At 45.4% G+C, this 17,781-nt stretch overlaps 1 protein-coding gene across 7 annotated transcripts in view; it reads right to left on the bottom strand.

Annotated features, from left to right (window-relative positions):
- HSPG2 (heparan sulfate proteoglycan 2) overlaps positions 1-17,781 on the bottom strand; it is a 933,800-nt gene that overhangs the window by 608,770 nt on the left and 307,249 nt on the right. For all 7 annotated transcript variants that reach the window (XM_069240056.1, XM_069240057.1, XM_069240060.1 and 4 more), the window contains exons 17-19: positions 16,455-16,651; positions 13,923-14,070; positions 13,593-13,720 (exon numbers count right to left, since the gene is read on the bottom strand). In XM_069240056.1, the coding sequence (XP_069096157.1) occupies positions 13,593-13,720; positions 13,923-14,070; positions 16,455-16,651 (473 nt within the window). The remainder of the gene's footprint in view (positions 1-13,592; positions 13,721-13,922; positions 14,071-16,454; positions 16,652-17,781) is intronic.

Here is a 17,781-nt window from a genome sequence, read left to right as displayed (position 1 = left end):
TCCATAACATCTGTCAAAATCAAAGATTGGCACTTAATTGTCCTCTACCTTATATCTTGCTGAGAAGCTCTACACAGTGAATAATATTCCCACCCCACATCCAAGTAACTTGTGCAAAATATCGACGGGGACTGCCCCACAACCTAGCAGACCCAATGCATTTGCCTGGAACAGCAAGAAATAGGAGGTGGAAAATGTATTTCTCATAAAGAAACCACGTCACTGATTTATTGCAAGTGTGTCCATTTCTCAAAACCCAGTCATCTGCAATCCGAATGCGGCTACAAAGACAAAAACAGCTTAAAAGCATCATCAGCTGATACTGAGTAAATGAAATGTCCTCCTAGAATTTTTCTTAAAAACACCATGGTGCAGGAAAGATCGAGATATGCTCAGACAAGACTCTACCATAACATAGGCTGCCACTAAAGTCAGAACTCAATTCAAAACCATGTTCCCAAAACTACTTGACACTAAGGGGCGACCTCTAGGTTACACATTTTATTACCGGTGTCCAATGTATGTTTAAAATGGCTAGATATACTGGAATAGGAGAGGTAGCTGTGCAGGCAGATCCCTCAGATGATGGGTTCTGTTGAGTAGAGACATACATGGATCCTCCTCTTCTATAGAGGGGAGGGAAATATATTATACAACTTTATACCATTGGTACTACGTCCCATCATGATTGTACCACATGTACCCCAATGTTGGAGAGGTTGTAGAGTACTGGGGGACACTATACACATCTGGTAGGATTGTCTCATGTAAAACATTTCTGGGCTGAGGTGGCCAAGACTGCACAGTGTTTGTAGGAAGTTGGCTCTGTATATACTCTCTCAAAGTAAGAGATAGTGTGCACAGAGTCCAAGGGTTCCCCTTAGAGGTAAGACGGTGGCAAAATTAGATTATTCTAATGCTCTATTTTGTGGTAGTGTGGTCGAGCAGTAGTCTTAGAGGGTAGTGTTAAGCATTTGTTGTTAACACACACAGGCAATAAATGAGGACAACACACTCAAAGACTTAACTCCAGGCCAATAGTTTTTATATAGAAAAATCTTTTAATTTATTTTTAGAACCACAAGTTCAAGATTTGAAGTAAATACATTAAATGCAAGGTACTCCACATAGGTGAGTTAGGAACTTTGAATTAGAGCAATAACATATACAGTTTTTGTTCAAATGGCAATAAGCTATTTTAAAAGTAGACAGTGCAAAAATCAAAAGTTCCTGGGGGAGGTAAGTATTGGTTACATTGTGAGGTAAGTAAGACACTTACAAGTCTCAGTTCCTGGGCATAGGCAGCCCACCGTTGGGGGTTTAGGGTAACCCCAAAGTTACCACACCAGCCGCTCAGGGCTGGTCAGGTGCAAAGGTCAAAGAGGTGCCCAAAACACATAAGCGCCTATGGAGAACAGGGGTGCTCTGGTTCCAGTCTGCCAGCAGGTAAGTACCCGCATCCTCATTAGGCAGGCCAGGGGGGTTTTGTAGAGCACTGGGGGGGGGGGGGGGGAGGGGCACAAGTAGACACACAAAACACACCCTCAGCGGCACAGGGGCAGTCGGGTGCAGTGTGCAACGCAAGCGTCAGGTTTTGTATTGGTTTCAATCGAGGGACCCGGGGGCCACTCTAGCGGTGCAAGCAGGGCACATGGGGGCTTCTCAGGCCAGCCACCACCTGGGCTAGGCAGAGGGTCGCCTGGGGGGTCACTCCTGCACTGAGGTTCGGTTCCTTCTGGTCCTGGAGGCTGCAGGTGCAGTGCTTGGTCCAGGCGTTGGGTCCCTTGTTACAGGCAGTCGCGGTCAGGGGGAGCCTCTGGGTTCTCTCTGCAGGCGTCGCTGTGGTGGTCCGGGGGGGGTGGGTCGTCTCGGGCTACTCATGGGGTCGCAGTCGCCGGGGAGTCCTCTCTGTGGTGTTTTTTCTCTGGATCTCGAGCTGGGGGTGTCGAGTGCAGAGTGTGAAGTCTCACGCTTCCGGTGGGATGAGTGAGGTCTTTAAAGTTGTAGAAGAGTTGCAGGTTTGTTGCAGGTTGTTGAGCAGAGCCGCTGCTCACAGGAGTTTCTTGGTCCTGGGATTCAGGGCAGCCTCTGAGGCTTCAGAAGTCGCTGGTCCCTGTTGGATGCGTCACTGGTTGCAGGTTTCTGAGTCAGGAGACAGGCCGGTAGAGCTGGGGCCAAAGCAGTTGTCTTCCGTCATCTCTGCAGGGCTTGTAGTTCAGCAGTCCTTCTTTCAGTTTGCAGGAATCTCATTTCCTGGGTTCTGGGGTGCCCCTAAATACTAAATTTAGGGGTGTGTTTAGGTCTGGGAGAGCAGTAGCCAATGACTACTGTCCTGGAGGGTGGCTACACCCTCTTTGTGCCTCCTCCCTGTGGGGAGGGGGGCACATCCCTAATCCTATTGGGGGAATCCTCCAAAACTAAGATGAAGAATTTCTAAAAGCAGAGGTCACCTCAGCTCAGGGCACCTTAGGGGCTGTCCTGACTGGTGGGTGACTCCTCCTTGTTTTCCTAATTAACTCCTCCAGCCTTGCTGCCAAAAGTAGGGGCTGTGGCCAGAGGGGTGGCATCTCCACTAGCTGGGATGCCCAGTGGCGCTGTAACAAAGGGGGTGAGCCTTTGAGGCTCACCGCCAGGTGTTACAGTTCCTGCAGGGGGAGGTGTGAAGCTCCTCCACCCAGTACAGGCTTTGTTCCTGGCCACAGAGTGGCAGGCACTCTCCCAATGTGGCCAGCAACTCATCTGGTTGTGGCAGGCTGGCAGAAACTGGTCAGCCCCACACTAGAAGTTGAATTGGTATTCAAGGGGCATCTCTAAGATGCCCTCTGGGTGCATGTTACAATACATTCCACACTGGCATCAGTGTGCATTTAGTGTGCTGAGAAGTTTGATACCAAACTTCCCAGATTTCAGTGTAGCCATTATGGAACTGTGGAGTTTGTGTTTGAGAAACTCCCAGACCATATACTCTTATGGCTACCCTGCACTTACAATGTCTAAGGTTTTGCTTAGACACTGTAGGGGCATAGTGTTCATGCACATATGCCCTCACCTGTGGTATAGTGCACCCTGCCTTAGGGCTGTAAGGCCTGCTAGAGGGGTGACTTACCTATGCCACAGGCAGTGTGAGGTTGGCATGGCGCTCTGAGGGGAGTGCCATGTCGACAGTCATTTTCTCCCCACCAGCACACACATGCTGTGAGGCAGTGTGCATGTGCTGAGTGAGGGGTCTCCATGGTGGCATAAGACATGCTGCAGCCCTTAGAGACCTTCCCTGGTATCAGGGCCCTTGGTACCAGGCGTACCAGTTACAAGGGACTTATCTGAGTGCCGGGGCTGTGCCAATTGTGGAAGCAAAGGTATAGTTTAGGGAAAGAATGGGATGCCTGGAAGATACAAAAACAATTGCTTTCAATTGGAAACTAACAAATCCACCACCAGCTTTCCAACAGTATCATGGATTGTGGACCCAACTAGATATGGAAAGGCTGTCAAGTAACCCAGAGGGTCCCCACAAGAGATTCAAGGGGCTGTGGCACATACTGTTGGAGGTGTTGAGCCAGGGACCTTCAGATTCGCTTTGCCTCCAAGCCCTTCCCCCTTGCCCTCAACACCACCTCCAAACCCCCCTAAGATGGACAGCATTAGATCTGTTCTGTTGGTAAGACATTTCTGAGCGATATTTGGGTATAAGGGTATTACGGCATCATACTTGGAGACAATGAGATAAATGCCACAGTGGTGAGGTGATGGCTGCACACTAATCCACCACGGGGGCTGGGGAGTTCTTTATGTCGGTTTGCTTGTTTCTTTGGCTCCTTAGGTCTTTTGTTACCATAGACTATTACGTGGGAACATTTTGCATGTTTACTGGAGGCAAAAGTTCAAGGTATTCTAACACGGACTACAATTTGTTCCGAAATAAAGAGCAGCACATTTTTTCCTCTGGGGAAGTGTCCATGTTATATTTACTATGCAAGCGAACTTCCTATTTCTTTACCGGGGGGTTTATAATGAGCTCCAGGGTTGATCCTGTATAGTGTTGTTTACAATATTAAAAATACTCCTTATTTCATTAACAAACATGTATAACAGAGCAGGCTAATTGCACAATTAATAGTTATTAGCTCTGCTGTACCATATGGTATATTAGTGCACTTAAAGAAGCGACAAAGCACAGTGGGCATGAGAACAGTTAAATATGCAATACTAAAAATATAATGAAGACAGATGAAAACATAACACTTTCTTGATTGGTTGTACATTTACAAATAATATTTGAAAACATTAATCCTATTCAAAATATAGTTCAATCCATCAAAACAATTTTAAGGACATTTCCTGCATAGGACGTAGACTTCGGGTAGCATAGTGAAAGCGCTGTTAGCACTTCATTCCGGTTGCTACACTACAACTGAAATTTTGGTGGTCTGCACGACCTCTGTCTTTCCAAAGTTGCTGCATTTGTTGCTTCTACTCACCTACAAGAACTATACAACCTGTCACACAGCAAATATGTTTGCTGCTATTAGACTCCCTGGTGCCTCCAAAAGGCATGCAACCAAAAAGAAAATGTTACTTACATGTAAGCACTGGTTTTGCAGCTTTTAGAGCTGTAGATCACCTGCTGTGTAATTCTTGCCATCTAATGTTGGGTGAGACTTTACAAGTTGTTTTTATTCAAATAAGAGGTTTCAAGGCAACTCATGATACCTCCCATGAAACCCACAATGTACCATTAAGAGTCCCTATAGGTAAGAGTGCGCACACAGATGCAAAGCAGTGAAGTGTACGTAGTTGCAAAGGAATCCTAATTCGGAAAGATAATGTTTAGAATTGCTGTTAGATGCTTTCAGGGAGTTTGCAACTGGGAGGAGGAAAGAAGCATTGACTCTACGGCACTATGGGCTGGAAACAACTGTTACAGGTATGCAATGTTTTGTTTGCAGCACGTACTGTTGTAGATGACATGCTGCGCATAAACTGAAAAGCAGTACCCATCACCTAAAGTGGTTGCATGCGAGCATTTGAAACATAGTTCTAAAAACAGTTTCAGACTTGGGCGTCTTGTCGGGCATAAATGTCCATACATGCATAGCGAATAGGGGGTTAGTAGACCACATTGCAACTTTACAGACATCTGTGAGTGGGATACTGCCTAAGAAAGCTGTAGGGTCTCCTTTTCCTTAAGTTGAGTGTGCCCAAGGCACAAAGTGCAGTGTGTGTTTGGCTTTGACATAGCCAAACTTCAATGCATTTAACAATCCATCCAGAAAAGGCAGTTTTGGAAAGAGGATCTCCTTGATAGGGATGGCTGAAAGCTACAAAGAGCTGTTTGCTTTCCCTAAATAATTTGGTACAGTCAATTTAGTACATAAGGGCTCTTTTGACACCAACATATGTAGGGCTTGTTCTGCAACGGAACATGGTTTGATTGCTGTGGGAAGGGAACTGTCCATTTTGTTAGAAAAATTAGGGTGTATTATAATAAAAGACCATGCATGTGCACCTGGATAAATAGCTCCTCGCCTGTTAAGGTTTGCAGTAAACTAATCCAGCAAAAGAAATCAACTGTAAGGAGGAAGTCCACATTCTAGGAGAAACTGCAGTAGACTGCAGTTTAGTGGCTCAAATGGAGGCCCCATTTACAGTCCAATGGATAGACTGGTGGTGTTAGAGGTTGGATACCCCCAACGTCCCTCCATAAAGACTTAAACAATAGGTATTCTGGAGATGGACTTGCGTTTCCTATTTTGCATTTAAGCAGCTACAGCTACAAGGAATACACCTATGAAACAGAAAACTAGTCCTGACTTTTTGTATTTTGTAGGTGCAATAAGTGGCAGGTAATATGTTGTACTGTGGATGCTAAGAGCTGTTTGTGAAGACTGTAAAAATAATGGACACATCTTTTCCTTTTAGCCACATAGCATGCCAGTGTTGGGGGCTTTCTGGCTTTAAGGATGTTTGCAACTCTCAGAAAGCTACAGGTATGCAAATTCTAGGACTTCAGGTGCCAAATCGCAAACCTGAAAGACCTGCATTTGGGATGAACTGGTCTTGATGCTGAGTGAGAGCTCTGTACACTAGATTTTCGTGGGAATGGATTGGCAACTTCACTACGACTATGAAGCCCAGGTGGGAACTATGGAGATCAGCCTCAGTGGCGCTTGCAGCAACTTCCTCATAACATATGGGATAGGTGGGGGGGGGGGAGCATAGGTAAAGATCTTTGACCAGCTGATTCATGCAGCCTTGCCCATGGAGTGCCAGAGTGGATACCTAAAGGCAAATCCTTGGCATTTTACTTTCTCATGTTTCACAAACAAGTGGAAGTATTGCTGGAGAACGATAGGTTCAATTTACTATTTATGAGTTTGGTGGTGTGTCCACTTCAGGTATATGTTCTGCTAGGAGGCATACCTGGTGCCAAACTGTCTGCACTAGCATGTGGAGAGTGTGTGCTCCTGGTTTATGTAAGTAGTGCAAGGTGGTCATGTTGTCAGAGCAAATGAGCATAATCCTTTTGTGACAAAGGTTGTGAAAGCTTTACAACACTAGTTAAATTGCCATCAACTCCAATACAATGATTGCAGGAGATGCTGATGTAAATACAGCTGACTTGATTGTGAGCAGGGCTTGGTGGGCTCTCACACCAGGAGAAACAGCTGTTGGTCAACTGCATTAGAGAGGAATGATCTTCCCTGTACAAGTTCTTGTTCACCCTTGCAATTTGTGTAAAACACTAGTGCGTGCCACTGTTTAGTAACCTATGACCATTGCCTTGCAAGGTACTCTTGCAGAGAGAGCATTTGCAATCTGGTGTTTGTGATTAGTGCAATGCAAGAAGCCATCATTCTTAACACTTTCAAAAGCAAGAAGAGAAAGTGTGCTTCAGGTTTGGAGGGACAGTAGAGAAAACGTGATAAAGAAGCAAGAGAAAGAGAAACTGTGTAGAGAGAGGTTGGACAATCAGAGAAGAGAAGCTGGATATGTACCACAATTCTTACAAAAACATTTACATTGTCACATGTTTACGTTTCAAGCTGCTGGAGGGCTATCATCGGAGTTTATTTGAACTCAAGATCAGAATACAATATAAAACCACACCACAAAATTACCCGATTGAAAACTTGTTTAAGCTACTTCATGTATCACATGCATTCTGGGTCCTTAACTAATGGTTAAAGGTCCAGTGAGGAAAGGTCAGCTTTGCAGCAAATTAACAGCTCATTCCCACAGCAGAATATGCTCTGCACCGATCCAGACTATCTGACGCACATTGCAAAACACGATATGCCAGCCAGATCCACATCATGGCACGATTGCCAGTGGATCAGGTTCTCACACTTTCCTTTCTGAAAGTATGTCCATGCAATGTACACCTCCACAGTTCACATGAGAGCACTTATAACAGGCGCTTCATTCACTGTCTATAACTGGACTGAAGTGGTGCTGTGGCAAAAAACCTAAGAGCAAGACATTCAACATTTGACCCCACAACTGCAACCCACCTTCACAGCACCACCTCTGTAATACGTTATTGGTAGGGAGGCACAGGAGATATTCAGCTCTCGGGCTGAGCAGCAGGTCTTGAGGGGCTGTACAAACCTATTGAATCTAAGAAACAATTCCACGTACAGTAGCTGTGTCTAGCAATGGACTGATGCTTCCATTCACTGCTACTTACGTTGCGGCTGGGTATCACTTATGCACAGTCCTGTTAACACTTTAGATACACATGGTTTATGCAGCATTTCACTTCCTCCTCTTCCTTCGCTCTTATATCTGCAGTCTTGTATGTTTCTGTCTGAGTGACTGGACAGGAACATACTGGCACTGTGGAGAGCATGCCAAATTAAGATGGACATAAAAAGCATGTGCCTGGGCGAGAATTAACTGCAAACGATTTAGAAAAGTAAAAATAAAAAGCAATGTAAAAACATGTGCCTCATCTGCTTTCACTCGTATCTTTTAAAGTCCAGCACACAACAGATGTTGGACAAACATTCTCTTGCCCACAGAAAACATGTTACCTAAGAATGGAGGAAATGGTCAGTAGCATTGTGGGCAAAAAAAAAAAAAAACAACTGCCAAAGATATGTTGAACCTAAAGTTTTTCAAGCACTTAAGTATAAGAAAAGTGCATGTACATGATGCCTACAGCACTGCTCCCACCTCCTCTAAAATAGACGTACTCGGTTACAGATGGTTCTGTCCTGATTATGTACTGAGGATTATTTATTATGGATTAAGGCCTCCGCATGTCTTGCTGCAAACTCTCAGTAATAGTCTTCCATTGTAGTCACAATAATCCAATGTACAGTTTCTTTCCTACGCTTTTGGTAAGAATCTGAGAGCGGGTAATAAGCTCCTACATTTGCTCCCATTGCGGTTTGTCGTACCTGGAGAGCAGGCCGCCAGAGCTGGTGGTTCACTATTATGTGGTAACCCCAACAGCACCCACTTTTCTACAGTATGGACCTTCTTGCCCTCTTTAGCAAGTGGAGAGTTATCTACAGTCATTTACAAATGCCTTTTACAATCCATGTGCTTGAAACTATCAATGGAGACTTTGAGCAGGTTTTTATGAACCTGCAAGAATTGTACAGATCACTCCATTTTAGAAAGCGTCTCAATAGACAAGTATTTTTCTTCTTCCTCATACATGGTGTAGGAGGGTGTCTCTCTATATGGTGCACTTAAAAGAAGTACATAGTGCACAAAGTCCAGGGGTTCCCCAATTTGTTTGTAGAGGCAAAAGTAGATGGAACTAATGCTCTATTTTTGCACTAGTGTGCGAGAGTAGTTCGGCTTATCAGAGGGTAGTGCTAAGCATTTGTTGTACTTGCAGAGACAATAAATGAGACAAACGAAAAGAATGAATCCGAGACAAGGTAAGTACATTTTCAAGCGTAAATACTTTATAGTTTAACAAAAATCAACAGTGCAACTTCAGAGTTCTTCAGTGTTAATCTACGGATGAAAACAATGTTCAGCAAACACACAGTTAACAATGACGTACAAGACCAATCTCGTAGAGTTAAGGTAAGTACTGGGCACTGATCAGAACCACACCAGTAGATCGCTCCAGGCAGCAGTGAGGTGGCAGTGTGTAGTGGTGCAGCAAGGCATTGGGTGCCAAATGGTTTTCAATGTAAATTGGTCCTTGTGAAAACAGGCTGCAACAAACAGGTAGGTTGTGGATGTGGGGTGCTCCGGACATAGGTGCACTTTTGGTCCTTTTCTCCAGGGTCCAGGGGCGACAGTGGCAGGGAACTCCTTAGGCGTCTGGTTTCTCAGTCTAGGAGCACTCACGGTCAGTGGGTCCAGTGTGTTGAGGCATCATTGGGGAGTCCAGTAGGGGGAGACCCAGGGTGGACTCGAGCTCAAGGGAGCCAGGGGACGTTGTTGGCACCGGTGACCCACCTCAGACTGGGTTGGGGAAAAGAGTGCAGTGGCTGCTGGAGATGTTGGATTTACCCCACCACAAGACTGCAGGAGGGGGGGGGGCCTCCGTGCAGAGCTGTAGGCAACTTGGGTGAGTCCAAAAGGTGTGAACTCACGATGGGCTCGGACTCTGGACAGCTTGGGAATCTTGGTGGCACTGTTGGTTTGCTCCACCTCGGCTCATTGGACGTATGGTGCAGTGGTCACTTAGGGTGTCAGATCTTTGCTGCTTCAGAGGCTGCAGAGTCCTTTTTTTGAGACTTTGTTGCAGAGCAGATTTGCTGCTTACGGGAGTCTGAGTCTTTATGGAAGACGGCAGTCCTACTGGATTTCTTGGAGCCGCAGCCGCAGGGCGAGTCGTCTTTTTGGGAACAGTCCGTTGAGGTCAGCAGGCAGGCCCGGTGGTGTTGGTACCAAGTCAGCTACTCCTTTTCCTCTTCTGCAGGTGTGACTCTGCTGCGTCCTTTTCGTCGTGGGTCGTCAGGATCTGAGTTCTAGGGTATAGGGGTGCCACCCAAATACTCAATGTAGGGGTGCTACAGGGAGTGCTAGGTGGCAGCCAATGGGTTGTCCACCTTCAGGGTGACTACACTCTTTCTATGACCACTTCCAATGGAAAGTATGCATAACACTAACCCTAGTAGCCTAATTCCTTCCAAACAAAGATGGAGGAATCTAAAAAGTGGTGTCCACTTCAGCTTGTCTACCTTAGGGGTGGGACTGGCATGAAGTGGGCACACCTCCTAATCAGCCTAATTTTCCCACTTGTTGTGCCACCAAAAGTGGGGTCAGGACAGGGGAGTCAGTCATCTCCACCATCTGGAGAGACCGGGTCGCACTACAAAGGTGGCTAGGCCTTTGAAGCTCCCAAGCCTGGAATGTCTTTACTGCCTGGGTGAGGTGCTAACCACCTTCAGGGTGACTAGTGCCTTCTTAGGACCACTTCGGCTAAGAAGTGGGCATAACTCTAATCTTAGTGGCCTAATTCCTTCCAAATAAGATGGAGGAATGTAAAAAGTAGTGTCCACTTCAGCTCGTACACCTTAGGGGTGGGACTGGAATAAAGTGGGAACACCTCCTAGTCTGACTAATTTTTCCACCTGTGCTGCCGCCAAACGTGGGGTCAGGACAAGGGGGTAGGTCATCGCCACCATCTGGAGAGACCAGGGTTGCATTACAAAGACGGCTAGGCCTTTGAAGCTTACTGCCCTGGAATGTCCATCCTGACTGGGTAAGGTGGTAACACCCCTGCCCAGTGCAGGCTTTTGTCTCTGGCCCTCGAGAACACTGGCTCTCACTTTGGGGGGTAAGAAATGTGACTAGGGTGGCTGAACTAGTCAGGTCCAGTCAGTAAACACAGCAGTAGCTGATAGGCTTTCAGGGGGCACCTCTAAGGTGCTGTCTGGGTGCAGGTATTGTTGAATCCAACAATATTATCAGTGTGGGCTCACTAATACGAGATGTTTGATACCAAACATCCCTATCTTCAGTGAAGCCATCATGTAGCTTGGGAACTCGTATTGACCAGTGTCCAGCACATGTATTTAAAATGGCTTCCCTGGTCACTTACTATGTCTGAGAATCGACAAAGACATAGCAGAGGAATATATGCTCGGGGAGATAAGTCCTCACACATATTATAATGCACCCTTTTCTGCCTTTTTTCACCCCAGTGAACCCCATAAAGAGCTGGTCGTCAACCCAGTGCTCTTTGGTACAATCAATATAAAAGCATAGAGCTCTGTTGGCGTCCAAACGACGGAGTCTCTTCTCCACCTTACAGGAATGAAGTGAAGCACAGAACCCCCAACAAGGTGATTTTTTTGACCGACGTGGAACAGAGTTACAATTTTAGTTAAGAATGATACTCGTATCCACAAAACAAGCTTGTCTGGGAAGGTGGTGGTGTATGGCTGGTTGTCACAGAGCCTGAAGTTCACTCACATCCCACGCCGATGTTAGGGCAACGAGTAACAGTCTTGAGGGTGAGAAGAAGCAAGGGATAGCTGTGAAATGGCTCAAATGGAAAGCACATCAGATATGTGAGGGCCAAGTTAAGGTCCAACTGTAGTATGACAAAGGGAAAGGGAGGAAGCAAATATAAACCTTTCAAAAAGTTTATAACAACTATTTATTTAAACATTGATCCGTCAATCATAGAAAGACCGAAAGAGTCAAACGGTACACTTTAACTGTGCACAGAGCAAAGCCTTGCTTGGCTTGGAACTAACCAAACAGAACATCAGATAACTTTGCCTTGAGGCGGTCTAATCAGCATGTACTGCACCAAGCCACAAATCTGTCCCAACAAAAGGCACTTCCAGTTTTTGCCAAGGACGGCTGGTTACCAAGTTGACATCAACTACCCCTGGGGGCAGTTCAAAGGTGTTCACCTTCATGCAAGAAGATTGAGCTGCAACAGCTGGAGATTGACCCTGCCCTCCTACTCGGACACCATGTCCTCCAGAGGGTCAGCCTGATCGGAGGAGATGATCAAACCCAATCCAGGCATTCTGGATAGCATATTCTACGAGCCCAATCTGGTGCCACTATGATGACTTCGGGCTGGACAGTCCTGATTTCTTTACTACTCAGGGCAGGAGTGGTGTCAGTGGAAAGGCATACAGGAGTCCTGAGTTCCAATCAATGTCACCAAGCAAGAGACACCTTGGAAACTCCAATGTGCAGAAGTGCTGACACAGCACATTTTCAGCAGTGGCGAATAGATTGAGCTAAGGTTCTCCCCATTTGCAGAAAAGACCATACAACACCTCTGTGTGTAGCTGCCACTCACGGTCCACTAGGTGCCGATGACTGAGCTTGTCCGCCCTGGCATTCAACAATCCTATCAGTATGTTCTACACCAAGAAAGGTCTGTAGAGGGCCAGCCATTTTCATGGGCACAGACCATATTGGCACAAAGTCAATGACCCCACCCAAGCCTGTTTGTTGCAGAATCACAAGGCGGTGGGTGTAGGAAACTGGGTTCTGGTTGCAGAAGCCCCCGCCACACACTTTTTGCTTGGTTTCTGATGCTACTTTGACTAAAGTGCATTGGGTTCCTGCTAACCAGGACCCCCCAAAAAAACAAGACCACTGGTCACTTGATCCCCATGCGAACAGGCCTTTTGCACCTTTAAGTCCCTAGTAAATGGTTCCTCTGGGACCTAGGGCATAGGTACTAAAGAGGATACCCTAAGAGCTGCAGCATAACTTGTGCCACTCTGAGGGACCGAGCACCTTACTCATACAGATTGCAGGCCGCATGGCACGGTGCCCCAAACAATGAAAACTGGACATGGCATACAGTCTGTGTGACGTCCCCCAACACTGAATGCAATAAATGTAAGTTATCCCTACAGCACGCCTTACAGCCCTAAGGCAGGGTGTCTCAGGCAGACAGGAACAAAAGCCTATTCTGGCAGGGGTGTTAGTACACCCCTCTGAACAGGATGACCTGCATATCTGCATTCCAAGGCAGAGGCAGAGACAAAGAAATCCACAACCCTTGTATGTAGATATGGCTTCACTCAAAGGAGAGATGCTGAGCCCCTGCCCCCCCCTCCTCTCCCCCTTGCCGGTTTGTGGGTGACACTCCTCACACCAGCAGAGAAAATCTGTCAAAAAAATTGTCTGCACAAAGCTGCAAAAACCCAGTCAAAAAATAACTGAGTTTAGCTCATACCATACCAGCGCTATCTGTCGCAGAAAGAAAAGAACTGATGTCAGCTGCTGGGACAGTGCCTATATAGGTACTGCGCATGTCACTTCTCGCATGGGCGACGTAGTTGGCGCTGAACTGAATGATCCCACCTACCGGCACACAGGGGTGCTGCTCAAAAATCTTTAGGATCCAGTCTGATGCCTGGGGATATTATAAGGTAAGGAATCTGCAGCTAGAGGTCTATCAGATTTAGGCTTAAAACTGCAAAATGGTGGATTTAGTACTGAATGCCAAACTCCTTCTACACCAAATCAGGGTTTCCAGACTCTAAATCCCACTTACAATCTCAAGTGAAACAATTAGCATTTCCATGTGTTTGGGAGAGCAGGCCTTCAGGATACACTTTCCAATCTAGACAAGACATGAAAGTATTCAAACTAGACCAAAAAACAAAGTTCTAAGGCAAAAGACAGGTACTCACCGGCGTCTGGGATCAATATATGGGCAGGCACATGACCTACAGGCATCTGAAGTGCCACGGGTTGGGTCTCCAAAGAAGCCTGCTTTACACTGGTTGCACTGAGGACCCTCCGTGTTGTGCTGACAATTCTGGATAGAAGAGAAATTAAGAATAAAGACCAAATGTTAATGGTATTGCTTGTTTCTGTATTTTGCAATGAAACAGACCGGTAAAGCAGTGCTTTTTGGTAGGAGGTGCAGGCAAATTTCATGATGACAACCGAAAGACCAGAAAAGCTCAGGCACTCTTGACCCCTTCTCTTTTAAATTCTAACAAGCATTTCTCACTCACCAGACAGTAGCCTGTCACACTGTCACAGGAGCTGGCATGTCCATTGCAGTTACAACCAGAACAAGTACCCAGAAACGGTCCCCCTGGAACTCTGTCAAACTGAGGAGCACATATTTCGCAAGACAGTCCAGAGTAACCTGCAGGGCATCTGTAACAGAAGAAGACAGGTTAATGGAAAGAGAAAAATGGTTTCTTATCCGAGCTCCCACCCAACTAAAGATAACACCAGCGATAAGGAGACAAAACGGTCTACAAAGAACATACCAAACAGCAAAATCAAATTTGAACAGCAATATCTGGGTTGAATTCTGTGAAACCAGGCAGTACTAAAATAAAGACAGTTGAGTGTTTGACTAGGACACAGCTATTCTGTTTGGGAAGGCTATCATGTGGGAAGAGTAAAGTCTGCTCTATTGGCTGTACGGATTGAAAGTAGGGACTGGTTAAACACAAGCAAAATTAACAGCTTGGGGTGCACAGAGTAGTTACCATATATTCTTTGGTACTTCTAGTGAGTCCATGTTTTCTGCCAAAGTTTTCTAATTTGGTCTTGTTTACATTTGTTGTTATACAATCAGTTTTGCAAAACCTTACAGAACTGTGCGTGACCTTTGAAGGTCAATAACATTATTGCTTAAAACAACATTGGCAGCATACAGCAGAAGCCTTATGTGAGGATTAACTATTTTGGGAGGATGAGATTCATCCTGTTAAGTTTTGCAGGCAGGGGCAAGATCTACAAAGTCCTTTTGCAACCTACTGCAGTTCACAAAATCAGATTTTGTAACCGCAAAAGGGTTCTTTTTTTCTATGTACCACACTCATTTTGTGATCCATTCTGAATTACAATTAGTCACAATGGTATGCGTCATTGGTCTGCGACCACACCTCGAAGTATGTGATAATTGATTCGCAAAGGGGAAGGTGTCCACTTGTGTCAAAAGCCTTGAGGGAGTTGACAGCATTCCAGTGGTCCACAGACTTCTTTCTGATGTTTGCCCAAACGGGTGGCTTTATGAAACAAGCATTGGCAAAGTCAATAGTCTCTGTAATGCAAGAGCTATTGGTGGTGTTGATATCTTTAAGCCATGTTGTATAGCAGCACGGCTGCTGTTCAGCATGGTTGAAAGTCATGGGAAAAAGTGCTATAACCCAACCAGCGCTGCCTGCATCATATAGCACTTTTTCTGGTCTGGCAGGAGGGGCGGGGCAAGCAACAACAAACGAGTAGATGGAGGGCAGGTGATAAAAAAAAAAAATTAAAAAAGAGTGCTATGAAGCAGCCACAGGTGTCGCGTCACAGCACTTTGTTTTGGGAGATCAGGGGGTAAACAGACAACAGGAGGGATGGAGCAAATGGACAGGGATCTGCTTTTGCATTCAGGAGCAGCTGGCGTACACAAAGGAGCCACATGACCAGCACTGATTAGTGCCATCTCCCCTCACCCTGCTCCCTGCCTGGAGAGGATGCTTGCAACACATACAAAAGGGGCCAAAAAATGGTAGGGTGTGAGATGAAACATGGGCAGGAGAGTGGAGAAAAAAACATGAAGGGCAGTGGGGTGAAAGGGGAAAAAGCAACATGGACTTGGGGAAGGTGGGAGTGTGAAAAAGCATTATGGACAGGGATACGGAATTTGGCCTGAAAACACAAGAACTCATATGGAGTGCTTGAACACCAAAAAAATAAAATAAAAAATAATTGTCTCAAAAATGGGAGCACTCGAAGGACACAAGTTCTGTGCCCATGCTCTGGGGGAGGGCCAAACACAAGAAGACGACTTGACATACGCATGCCTTCACAAAAGGGAACAAAGCAAATCAGAGATATGCTGAAGCTAATCAATGATAAGCTATGCGTGGGCAGTAAGCCTACTGATTGAAAACCAAATGCCTTGAAGCGAGAGCACATGCGCTACCTAGCCAAGACCTAAAAGAGGTTGCCCATTTGGGAATGCAAACATGGGGATGGTAGCCTGTTCCTTGCTGGCAACCACTTGATGGGTTAGTATCCAATCACACGTGGTTGCAAATTGTGAACTGCCTAATTAATATTCATTAGGAAGGTTGTTCTACGATACCAAACAACTAGAGATTTAGCAATGCAACTTATCAGTACGTAAGTCACATTGCAAAAATCGATATAGGTTGCTAAAGGTCTGTGTGCTATCTGCATCACTTTTTGCGACCTGTCTCTTAGTACTTTGGACCCCTGGTTAACTATGTAAATAGAACTTAATAAGTAGATGAGTCAATACTAATCGTGTTAATGCATTCTCAAGATTTTCCATGGTTTGCATAACAAGTACCTGAAGACATTAAGCACTTGAAAACTGAACAGCCTAGGTATTTATATGCCAAGGAATGCAAACATAGTTGGGTTACGTTTTCCCACATCCAATGATCATTGGCATCATTTCAGTGTAGGGTTAGCCTGAATAAATGTCCACTTTTGTCCTACTTAGTCCATCCACAACTGCTCCTTCCATTAATCCTTAAACTTTCCAAATTAGTGAACTGTAGACATGGTACCTGCATTCTTCCACGCCATGGGCAACACCCAGGCTGGTGAACTCTACTGTAGTGGTGTCCATGACCACATCACTCAGCCCCACACTCGCCATCTTGTTGTCGTGTACTGTCTGGATCATGATGCTGTCCAAGTTCTGCAGGGTCATCAGCAGGTCCTCTCGGGTCACAGGAGCACCAGACTCATGACGCCAGTGTTCCTGTGTAAGAACAGACGATATGGTCAGACATATGTAGTAAATGTCTTTAGCCCTGGTCTGGGAAACAGCACTGCACACAATACAACATTGAGGGCATTTGATCAGCCTCCTGCAGTGCCACGGATCAGAGTCAAGCTCACTCTCTTCTCTTCTCTTCTCTCTCACTTCACCCACCCTTGGTTTTCTCTCACCAACCCTTTTCTACTTAATATTGCCCTCCACTATTGCCTTTGCCAAAGTACAAATTAAACAACAGATAGCATCTGTAAACCTGTGCACTAGAAGTTTTGGTACACCAGCTTAGTTCCAGTATTTGCCATAAGGCCTTATGGCAAATGATCGTACAAGGATAAAAAGACAGATTTTCTCACATTTTCTATTTCTTGGACATGAGAGTCCATGCTGGGAGAATTTGGAGAATTATGTTAGTATTTTTCATGTGCAGCTGAATAAGCATTTGAACAATTTATAAGAAGGAGGAGTTTTGATAGTGAGCTAATAGTGTTCAAACAGATTACCAATGCATTGTCTTGATAACATTAAGACTAGTGCAGTTAGACATTATGACTTCTAAATATGAGAGGCTTGTTAATGGGATTGATAATTCTGGCCTCAAAGTCATTATTACTGGTCGGTTCTGTGGGAACGACCAGGAGGCCTGATATACCACATCCCATTCCAGGGACATGCTATATTTTTGCCCACATTTCTGTCTGAAGATTTCAGCTTCTTTCAGCAGCCGTAGTACCTGGGGAAACTGTTAAAGCCTCCAGTTTATCGATTTACTGGTAATCCATATAGGTATGCCTAACTGCATTACTTGGCCTATCAGAGACTGCAAGCAACTTGCAACAAGCTCTAAATGGCGATTAAATTGAAAATTATTCATATGATGCAGCTATTAAACTATTGGTGATGAAAGGAAAACTATTTCTGAAAACATCCTATGCTCCAACCGGATAATATTGCAGAGACAAACTATTCCAGTTGTCAATAAGTTAGGAACCACTAAAGGGGCTTACCCTCCATTTGCCTTCAGTGTTTTGCCACCAACAGAAGTTCAGGCACCGGTGAGGTTCCCGGAATCATACGCCAATACTAATGCCAGTATTGGTTGTATGATTCCATAC

This window comes from Pleurodeles waltl, chromosome 6 (genome assembly GCF_031143425.1).
Source record: "Pleurodeles waltl isolate 20211129_DDA chromosome 6, aPleWal1.hap1.20221129, whole genome shotgun sequence".
Classification (NCBI taxonomy): Eukaryota; Metazoa; Chordata; class Amphibia; order Caudata; family Salamandridae; genus Pleurodeles; species Pleurodeles waltl.
Note: the sequence above shows the minus strand (reverse complement) of the source record. Positions and strands in the feature narration are given on the sequence as shown.